The sequence below is a fragment of the Geospiza fortis genome, unplaced genomic scaffold, assembly GCF_000277835.1.
Source record: "Geospiza fortis unplaced genomic scaffold, GeoFor_1.0 scaffold318, whole genome shotgun sequence".
In the NCBI taxonomy this organism is placed as follows: domain Eukaryota; kingdom Metazoa; phylum Chordata; class Aves; order Passeriformes; family Thraupidae; genus Geospiza; species Geospiza fortis.
The window spans coordinates 2543162-2554385 of NW_005054371.1; the positions used below are offsets into that span (position 1 = coordinate 2543162).

Genomic DNA, 11224 nt, shown 5'->3' on the forward strand with positions numbered 1-11224 from the left:
TGGGACAGGGCAGAGCCAGGAAATGGCTGGGATAACCCAGAGCCAGGGAATGGATGGGACAATCCCAAGCCAGGGAATGGCTGGGATAACACAGAGCCAGGGAATGGATGGGACAATCCACAGCCAGGGAATGACCAGGATTATCCAGAGCCATGGGAATGACCAGGATAATCAGCTTTGCTTTTCTTCCTGTATTTTTTAATAGAGCACTGTGTTTGGAAATATAAATATGCAACAGTAAAAATAGTCTATACTGTTTATAACTTCATTAAAAACTTCACCATTCATGGTGTTCTTATTTCATGGGCAAAGAAGATTGGTGAGAGCAGAGTAAGCAGAAATGTAAAGAGAACTTTTAAAAGGCTCATACATTATAATTTCAGCACTAATACACATTTTTTCCCCAATAATCTCTCCTTTTGCTCTGCTAGAATGTGCTAGGATGTTTTGTATGCCTGCATAAGAACAACCAGGACCACACGTACTCTGAAGCAGCTTTGCTGTAGGCAGTGAGGGAAGCAGTTCCAGCTACATCTGCAGTGTGTAACACAAGTTACACCAGGATTTCTGCTTTTCTATTTCTGTTACCACTTGCATTGGAGTCATTGAGTACAACTGCACTTAGGCTCCTGCAACTGCACCTGTAGAAAAGTGGAACATTTGTGGGAAAAATTAATGTTTCTATGTTCTTGTATAATTTACAATGAATAAATAATATATGACAGAGTATCTTCCTAATTTTTTTTTTTGTGATGGTTCTGTCATCTAACAGATTACTTTTTTTTTTTCTTCCTTGTATTATTTCCACCTGATTCTGTTTATGGGGTCATTTTCTTCCTTATATTATTTCCACCTGATTCTGTTTATGGAGTCATTCTGAAAGCAGGAAGCATCTCCTGAGAAACAATCTTAATCCTTACAGTACATCTGAAAGTTTTCTAAAATCACATTTCTGTTCAAACCCCAAGAGCTCTTTTACTTACCTTGAAAACAGATTTTTACTTCTGGTGATTTTTACATACTGACAAGTTTTTTGGCATCAGTTTACACAGCTTGGTTGATTTCAGAGCAGCTGTATGAATGACACACCAGGAAAGTACGTGGCATTACAGCTGCTTTTCTTTTTCTTTTTCAGTGGCAGAAAGACCTTGGATATTATACCAAAAATAGCTTCTCAGATTTTTCACAGAAAAACTGTGGTATCTTGCACTGGCAACTCTGGGCAAAACTACTGATCTCCTGTGAGTTTAACATCATCTGCATCTTTCAAAATGCGTGGGCAGTTTGCACTGCAAGTGACCTTCATACAAGGCCTCTGTGCTGTCTAAACACATTTTGTGGAGTAGACTAATCAGCAGTGAGTAAGCCAAATGATGATTTTAAGCCTCTACTTTCTCTTACAAGCAGCTACGTGACAGTAATGTGCCCTGGGAAGCTCTTGTGGAGAGGCTGCGTGACACAGCCCCGCCTGAAATGAAAGAGCCCCCCAGGAATTGGGCTGGGAACCTCCGCACACACAAATGTCAGCCACAGCTCCAGAGGGGGCAGGAGCAACGTGCCAAGAACAAAAACTTACTGAATAAAGGTGCATGCTCCATTGAAGCAATTGTTATAAGGCATGGCTGTTTATTGGGTCAGACACACGGACTTTTCTTATTTACTACAGAAAACAGACTTTTTAAGGATTGAAAGAGGAAAAATAAAATATGTTTTACCAGGAGCAACATGTAAATATTACAATGTTGAATAGGTTGGGCATCCTGAAATTGTGTTTTATCAGCATCATAGCAGTTACTGCAATAGAACGGGTTGTGGCTACTTTGTATTTCTTCATTCTGATTTCTCTGTTTTGTATCTATGCTCCAGGTACTCCATGGCTTATAGCAGACGCTGTGGCATTGTCATTTATAGAGGGTAATTAATATATCATTTACAATTGCCTAGATCTAGGACTCAAGTATTAAACCAGTGATTTCAGTATTTGGATATAATAGTTTCATATTTGAGGAGTGTAAGGAGTTTACAATTTTTTAACATGTCAAGCACTAAACTTGAATTTTATAAATTGATTAAAAACTATGAATACAGGGTTCTTGTATAATTCTGTTTCTTTATAAACCAGTGCTTTAATACTTAAATATTTGTTGATTTATATTAAGGATTTTTTGTTCTAGAACTATATACCAATATGATGGAAACATTCAGTGACTGTTGATCTTTAGGTATAAGAAGAAATTCCATATATATTATTTTGTCTTTGTGATTATTTCTTTTTAGGATAATGACAAATACAAATTCCGTTATGTGGCTACAATACCATACTAACCTAATAAATGAACAGAAAGTGTATTTTTGGGTAATGTAAGTTTATTCCCAACATATGGCCCTGTAAGAACCTCTATAGAAAGATCTATTGCAGATATCACAAGTGAACAACATATTTTTCATTACTGTAATATGCAAATACCATTGCTTTTGACAAAGACAAAGTGAAGATCTATGTATGAAGGATACATATCTTTCAAAAAAAAAAGCTCAGTTCAAATGAGCCATCAGCAGCATTCCCACCAAGAAGACATTTAACCTGTAACAAAGAACTGATGTGAAAGTTTACGTGCACATTTTCTCCAATAACAAAAGCTGATTTTAAGAAGTTACTGACGGTGTGTTCACACCATGTGTTGCAGTTCAGTGCCACCTCAGTTGTCTTATGTGAATTTTAAAGGCCATACATAACTACCCTATATGATTGCACTGATATAAATCTTAAAGTAATTCCGGGTTTCTTAAGGTTTTATTTTTTAACTTGGCTCACTTCAGTGATCTTTAAGGAATACTTTAAAGTATGTCCCTGACAAGAGTTGTAGAAGTGCAACACTAGGAAGCTGGTGAATTGCAATACAGAACAATACACATTCAGAACTTTTTGTTAACCAGCCTTGCAGCTAGAAAGATAAGGATATTGATATTGTTGTGTACTGAACTGTTTCCCAACAGTTCTTCAATATAATTGAATAGTTTCAATTGCTTTTTAAGGAATTCCAGCAGCACGAAGAAATATTAAACTAAGAACCTGATTCATCATGCAAAGAACTTTAATAAAGCTAAGAGGATGAAAACTTACAGTGGTTCTTATTTGATAGGAAAATTAACATCAGACTCACTTCTCAAAGCTGAAAAAAATATGCCCTCAACCACCATACATCACCTTCTGCACTGGTTACCAGACCCTTAATGTTAAGAAAATTTATTTTAATATTTTAAATGCTCTTTAGCTATTCCATGCTCTGCAGTATCTAATTTTCTAGAGAATAAATTTCTCAAACATGATGAATTTTAGTCAGGTCATGGTACATTACAAGCAGCAACACAACTGCTCATATGTAACAAAGTTGGTGAACAATTAAATTAAATTATAACAAAATTTAGTGTGCTGTAGTAGAGTTCATTCCCATGGAAAGAGTCAGTGGCAATGTTATTAAATTCTACAATAACTCTAATTAGGTAAAGGGGCCAAAGAACTTAAACTGTTTCTGGAAACATTTCCCAGTCACAATGATATTTTCCATATGTTTCCTGTTTCTTCATTTATAGGTTTTTTTTTACTTCAGGTGCATTAAATGTCACAGTGTTTAAACTGCAGCCTATGTATCGAGGATGGCTACTTCAGATGCAGTTGATACTTTAAAAAAACAAAATTAAAAACCATTTAAGTAGAATCACATAATATTCTGGGTTGGGAGGGACCTATTGAGTCCAACAATCATTTCAGAAATATATGAGAACTTTTCTTCAGATTTGCATCACAGAAATAGTAATTTTAGTACGCTGAATTAATGGAATTATTATAGTAGCATTTCAACAGTACTTGAGTAGCCAGGCAAGAAATACAATCATTTTCTAATACCCAGAAACTAATCTTTCATCAGATTGAATAAATACTAGAAAGGACTTTTATAAATCATTCATGTCCTGACCAAATTCTCTCATAGGACTAGTGTAAATCAGAGTAACTGCACTGCAGTCAGTGGATTTTCACCAATGGTTAATGGTGAAATATTAAAAGAGAAGCAAGGGTAAGTATTCTTAGCATTGTTCTAATATTGATGATATACTAGCAGTGTACTTTTAATCACTGTATTTGGTAGTTCTAAAGTAAAATATCTTAACTAATTTTAAAAGCACATTTCCAATAATTTATAAGCCTTATGGAGCACGTTTGATTTTCACTTAAGTGCAGCTAAATGTGGTTGGTTCTATAAGAAAAACATCTTCATACTGTCACACAAGAGAAACACAAAACCAAAAAGGTTCTATAAAAAGTTCTGGAATTTGTTCTATACTTGTGCTTCTTCTGTAGATTTGTCTGTTGACTGTTTCTTTTGAATACAAGGTTGTACAAGTAAAAATATTATTCCCACCATGTATAGCAATCCAGCTATGTAAAAAGAAAAATCGTATTTTTGTGTGATGTCATAGATCCAACCTGGAAAATAAGGACAGAACATGTTTGTTACAAAGTTTGCCAAAAAGGTACATTTCATGAGAAAATTCAAAAAATACTTCACATTTCTTTCACGACGTTTCTGTCAAATCCACAGATGCTTTGTGGAAAAACAGTATTTTTCAAACACGTTATCGCAGGTTTGATTTTAAAATCAACATTTTGTAATCCCAAACCAATTAGTTCCTCCTCCTTATCACTGCCTCTGTAAAATGCCCAATATTGGGTATTTCAAATGCTATGCCTTGTGCAAGCAAACACATTCCCCATAGCTGTCTCCAAGCCTCACATACCAATAGAAGACTGTTCAAGAGATACAATCTCAGTACTGCAATTACTCTCATTCCAGCCTCAATTCCTTTGCAAAAACACATTAAAGTTATTTCTTCATTAAAGTTACTTATTCATTGCTTTGGGAAGGTTTGAGAACCCAAACAAGCCAAACTCCCTCACTCCACGCTGGCTGCATTGCGACGTACCCACAAGATCAGAAGCTCTCTTTACATCAGCTGCTTGCATCCAAAATTGCTTCTTAACCAAAGACCAAATTCAGAGACAGGTTTAGCACAGACTGGGGGGTGCTGAGGGAACGTGGCAGAGTAAAACACTGCTGCTTTCAAGGGGCACTGAGAGAGCTTTCTTCTCACTCATGTCGCTCAGCCAGGGGTGGGGAGAGAAGGGGCTCTCGCTTTCCTGGGCTGCTCACGCTGCTGCTGCCTTCCCTTCAGCCTAGAGCTGCCCTGGCTGACTAAGGCCATGACTCCCAGAATTTCTCACAGCTTTCTTCTCAGCAGCACCTCTGTAAAAGGGAGCTGGAGTCTGATATAGTACTGACAATCAGTACCTGTATCTCTTCTGTATTCCCCCACCTCTTTCTATGAGCAAATGTATAATGAATGTCTGTTTAAACCTAAGTAACTCTAGGGACAGCATACATACACTTCTCCCTTCTGCTGGGGATGACAGAGGTTATGAGCTGTAAATCTGTACAATGTAAAGCTCGATGTTATGTCCATTCTGGAGCAGCTGTGATTTGTTAACTACACATGCTCATAGCATAAGAATGTTTAATAATACAAAGAGTCATACAGCCATTACACAAACATCTGTTGGTTAGCAATTTTAACTCTTTACCTGCAAAGGGTGGTCCAAGCAAAGCAGATATTCCATTGGCACAAATGATGATGCCATAGGCATTTGCAAGGTGTTTAGTTCCAACTAAATCTTCAGTCACAACAGGCATTAGAGAAAAATAGCCACTAGAAAATCCTATTAGAGCACAAACCACAGCCAGGCCAATGTATGTCTGCATTAGTGGCAAAGTAAGAATGCAGGTGACCAGGGTAAAGTTAGCCATGAGGAAGACATTCCAAGTGCTGATGCATGGCAGATCAGAGATGATTCCAAGGATCACTTTACCAAAAATATGAACAATGGCTATAATGGATGTCAAAGGAAATACATTGTCCTGCCTAGATAATTTGTACTGCTTGACTATTTCTGGAAGGTGAATAAAGGGAATGACAAAGCTGCTATAGGCAAACAAAGCCCAAATGATAAAGGCCACAAATACTCTATTGGTAAACAGCGATGCAGCTCCAAAGTAGCTGGAGTACCAGAGTGCAAAGCCCTTCCTGACTGTAACTGTCAGCTGGCTCACTGTCTTAAAGAGGCGCAGTCCATACATGCTCCTTTCACTTCCAGATTTACCTCCAATTTCTATGTGCTGCACACTGCCAAGCACTTCTTCATTTGCTACCTCTTCTTTTTTCTCTGGTTCTTGACCAAGGACTCCATTAGATTTTATAGTCTCTGTAGATTGGGACAGAGCTTTTGCTCGATTTTCTTCTCTATCATTTCCCACCACATATTTTTCGCGGAGCTCTTTGGGAGAGAGTGGTCTCATAAGTGCCCCGCAGACACAAAGGTTCAGGGAAATGGCCCCCTGGATGAACATGGCATTCCTCCACCCAAATTCAGTGCAGAGGTACTTCAGTAAGGCAGTCATTAGGAAAGCTCCAAACCCCGTTCCTGTGGTACTGAGCCCTTGTGCAAGTGCTCTTCTGTTCTGAAAATACTGCCCTACCATGACCACTGCAGGCAGATAAACCATGCCACTTCCAATACCTATAAAAAAAATTAAATAAATCTGAACTGTTTGCCAACAACATAAAAAGCAGTGAAAAAAAATGAATTTTATTCCTAACTTTTGTGTAAGCACAGTAGTAAAATCAGTAATAGATATTCAATTCTGATGTTAGCTTTCATTTCTGTCTCCTAATGTTTTCTAGAATCTGCAATACTCATTCCAGAGAGAATGCAACACTGATATTTATTGCCAGAAAAACTAAACACGTGGAAGATAAACCTTTATCTCAGGTCAGCATGACAACACTGGAAAGTTACAAATGTCCCACAACCAACCAGTGACAGTTACTATGGGGACAAACATAGACACAGCCTGTTTTGAAATATCTGCAATTATAATACCCACATCTGATTGTATCAGTGACCAGAACTGCTTAGTGAGCATATCTTGTTGCTTTCACCTAAGTTCCCCAGCAATGAAGATTCTCACTGAGTTCCTGTCCTTGTTCAGTTACTGGAGCCACAGTGACTGTGACATGTATTTGAGGAGTCAGCACAGAGGTTAGTGCACTGGTGGGACCTCAGGTGGCTTCCAGGTTGGTTCTCTTTGGGCAGTCCAGGGAGGGCCACACAGTAGCTGCTCAGCCTTACAAGGCAGATCTCTAATGGTGTTGAAAACCCCTCACCTGTAGTTAAAAACCAGGCTGGGTATTCATGGCATATACTTCAAGCAGGAAGCAATGAATTGTGCAAACACATCATTAGAGGTAACAGTTCACTATTTTGTCTCACAGCAAATTCTTCATAGAGGGATTTGGATTGGAACGGGTGTATGCAGAAGATGCTTCCCAATTCACTGTGATTGTAATTCAGAAGTGTTCTGTGACTTAGAAGTTTTCCTAAAGAGGTGCTAACGTAGCTGCATGCAGCTACAGCATGATCTAGCTGCAGCTAGGCCAGAGAAAGCCGTAATTCCAAAAAAGCCTGAAAAAAAGCTCTTCAACATCACAGCAGAGACCCTGGCCAGAGCTGACCCATTTTGCTTGTTAGAAGTATTTCTTACTTTCCTAGGCAAATACACAAATTGGGCTTTTATTTTTGGGCTTTCATTTTGCACCACTGTCGGTCCCCACACCCAACCACAGACTCGGGGAGGCCTCTCTGCCTCCCGGAGCAGCGGAGCCCTGAGGGCAGGGGCCCTCGGCAATGTGCTGAGGGTGGCTGCGGATGGAGAGATGAGGTTGGGATCGGAGGGATGAACTGAAGGCAGCAGCCATGAGCAGGCCCATATGCACAGTGCGGGGACCCAGAGGTGATGGCAGCAAGAGGTGGCCACCGCAAGGGAAAAGCAGCTTTCCAGGAGCAGCCATGAGAAGATGGAGAGACTTCCCTGGATGGGCCGGGACTGGGCATGGTGAGTGAGGGGATGGGAGTGAGCGGGCAGGACCGAGGGTGAGTGAGCAGATCGTGAGGGAGGGACAGTGAGCAGAGGTCTCATGGAGCTGGAAGGAACCTCTCAGGTATCTCTACACTGTATTTCTAGCCAGAATTACTCCTGTAACATCTCACTTCCCCATCTCACATAAAAGTTTGTCTCTGATTTTTTTCCCCCAGAAAATCTGGTTTTCACCACTCTTTAAATTCTCTACTTAAACCCTGCTATTTTTTGTTTTGTGTGTGCTCTTTCTGAAAAGAGCACGGGGGCTGAAGAAGAACTGTGTAGATTCCTGCCTGCTTGATTATATTCAATATATATGAAAACAGAAATTCTGAAAAAGGCAGGATCCTCTCTGTGATCGATGTTCTTTGTTCAGGAATTTACAATGTTACTGAAGTCTACGGTATGGTGGTGTAAGGGGTCATCAGAGTGATCTTTGCTAAGCTCGGTATTTCTCCATCCAGAAAGCTAGATAAAAATTTATGTATAGAAATTCTGGAGAAAACATTTGTTACTCTTTCCTGTGGCAAGGAGAGGAGTTAGCTAGATATGAAATTCATCTTTAAATTTTACTTGTCAGAGTTTGGGTTACAGTAACTCCCCTAATTTAAAATGTCCTCTCATGTATTCACTTTGCTGAAACTGATAGAAGTCCCACCTTCACATGGCAAATTTAAAAAACAACAGAAGTCACTGGGCCCAATCCACTGAATAACTAAGTTTCCTAAAAGGATAACAGGCTATTAAAAGTGTGAAAGCAGAGCTGGAATAACTTTACAGTCTACCTTCCCTATTTACTCACTCAAATAAGCTTCAAAGGAATCAAAAATAATTGAAAGAACCTTCAAACATTAGTGCAGCTCTCACCAGCTGTCACTCCAAAGGTGAGGAAGAGGTAGTGCACATTTGAGGCATAGGCACTCAGTATCCAACCCAGGGCATTCAGGATCCCTCCAATTATGGCTGTCGTGCGGCACCCACACATGCTGATGAATAAACCAATAAAAGGACCTGTTAAAAAACATGAAAGAAATGATAAATTATTTATTTAATTCTTTATGCTCTAATAATTTTTCACCTTAAGTTTCTTAATGTTTTAAATAAAATGTTAAAACATCAGGCAACTCGTACAAGTCAGTTTATTTTTCATATTATTTCTTAAAATCATGGAAAGAGAAATACAACCAACTGATTAAACACTTAGCAAATACCTGAAATACCTACAATCAAATTTGCCCCATGAAGAAGGGACAGTTTAAAGAGAGGAATAAGCTGAAACTCTTGTTCCCCGTGCTGATGCTTATATGAGTGCAAGACTTTTTCACAAGTAACCAGAAGTTAAGCATTTTATCTTGTTTTCAGTAGAATAATTTAGGCAGAGATAAGCATAACTTTTTTCAGTCTTCATTTAGGGAGTCATACATATGTCTATACATATATACACAAACATTTCCTCCAGATACTATTTTGGGTTGATCCAACTACAACTAAAAAAATACATTTTCATTCATCTGCCAAACTGAAATACAAACTGTGTGAATTCAACATTTTCTCCTCACAGATGCAGCATGGGGAGGACTCCAAACTTCACAGATCATGTTTTCTTAATTCTAGTCGGACCTGGACGTCACAGGCTTCCTTTCCTGCTCATGCAGTCTGCTGGGCTGTCTTCCCTGTCATCTTCCCTGTTACTCCCTTTCTCCATCTACATTGTAAAATTCGTCCTGGTGACTTTAAAAGGTAATCTTGGGACAACCATAAGAAAATACTTTAGGGATGAATGGCAAACACATTCTAAAAATATATCTAGTTTTAAAATACGTGATGCTGGCACATACCTACAATAAGTGTGATGCCCATGCTGAGGGAGCTAACCCACGCTGTTAAGCCACGACTTTGATTAAACTCTTCAAGCCATTCCATATTGAGTATTCCAAGGGCCATTTGGGAGCCCATGATGAGTATGTGCACAAGGAAAGAGGAAAGTACGATCATCCAAGCCCATCCTCCATCAATGTTTGGATTAGGTTTAATTGGCTTACTTCCAACTTTGGAGTCATCTCCAAAATCATATCCAATATCCTCTCGACTAGCATACATTTTCTCCACAGTATTCTGAAGCAAATGCAGTAAATACCTAAAAATACATACAAAATAATCAGATTTTGTGGTTTGGTTATGGTGAATGCCATAAATCACTATCGTATTTCACCACTGTAGTTAGTGCAGTTGTAGTGAATACTGTGACTTCATTGTTCAAATGTAAAATGCTTAGGAAATTGTCCAATTAATTTATCTATTTGTGTAACTTGTTATCATGGCTGTCTATGCAGGAGTATTTACAGGCTGACAGTAGGCTGCACTATTTCCATTACTATACATTTTACTTACTTTTAGGTGGCTGAAAGCCCTCACTCTTCATGGGTTGACTGTGGTCACAAAAAAGATTGGTCTCTCTCTGTATATTACTTCTCTGTGTCGACTTCTGCTGTCCTAGTAAGATGATGTGCCTTTGTGTTCAAGTTCATAAAGCTTGGAGTAAAGAAGCAGCAGGTAGGTGAAGTTACCACATCTTTTCAGAGGAAACCAGTTTGGGGATGTATTTCTTCCTTAGCAGTGGAAGAACAAGAATGAAGACAGCAAAAGATAAGGAATTCAGATTCTTAATTTTCAAAATGTTTTGCTTACATAAATCACAACAAGGCAATTGTTACTGCCTCTCTTTTTAATAGAGTCAACATGACAACAGTTTGCTATTATGTATTCAGTTTCCATAGTATTGATCCTTATAATCCTACTAAAAACAAAGAATTCTTCCAAATTAATGCCAATGCCTATCAGAATCAAACTGAGTGGCAGAGTTACATGCATAGATGTACACAGGATCAGGTCACACTAGCTTAATTTGATTACTTTGATTTATTCTATTGTTACTCTAAGTGAAGATTGCAACACAAGGTGAAAATAATTTCAAAACCTCTTTTAATTGATTAACAGTCAAGGTGCATAATCCAGTCTTCCCTCCATCTGATTTCTGCAGCAACAGATTCAAATCTTACCCAACTGTGGAGCACCACATATGTTTCCATGGAGACTAGGAATGCAATGATACAAATTACCAGAGATGGTAATTTTTTGTCTTCTTTTCTTCTCCAGAGAATTAAAAAGAAACATCAGCTTCAGGACAGTGGAAA

At 38.6% G+C, this 11224-nt stretch overlaps 1 protein-coding gene across 1 annotated transcript; it reads right to left on the bottom strand.

The window, feature by feature from the left end:
* Positions 1-2350: 2350 nt before the first annotated feature.
* On the bottom strand, positions 2351-10717 carry SLC16A14 (solute carrier family 16 member 14). Its single transcript, XM_031060057.1, has 5 exons — positions 10422-10717; positions 9869-10167; positions 8898-9041; positions 5639-6631; positions 2351-4486 (listed from the first exon to the last, which is right to left on the bottom strand). The coding sequence occupies exons 2-5, from the start codon at positions 10128-10130 to the stop codon at positions 4338-4340; spliced, it is 1548 nt and encodes a 515-aa protein (XP_030915917.1). The 5' UTR covers positions 10131-10167; positions 10422-10717; the 3' UTR covers positions 2351-4337.
* Positions 10718-11224: the final 507 nt, after the last annotated feature.

What these genes read in the sequence shown, in the direction of transcription:
- SLC16A14 (XM_031060057.1), bottom strand. Translation starts at nt 10,130, where the DNA reads ATGTATGCTAGTCGAGAGGATATTGGATATGATTTTGGAGATGACTCC. An exon ending in GGGCATCACACTTATTGTAG is followed by an intron (nt 9,042 to 9,868) that starts GTATGTGCCAGC and finishes GTTTTTTAACAG; the next exon opens with GTCCTTTTATTGGTTTATTC. An exon ending in CACCTTTGGAGTGACAGCTG is followed by an intron (nt 6,632 to 8,897) that starts GTGAGAGCTGCA and finishes TTTTTTTTATAG; the next exon opens with GTATTGGAAGTGGCATGGTT.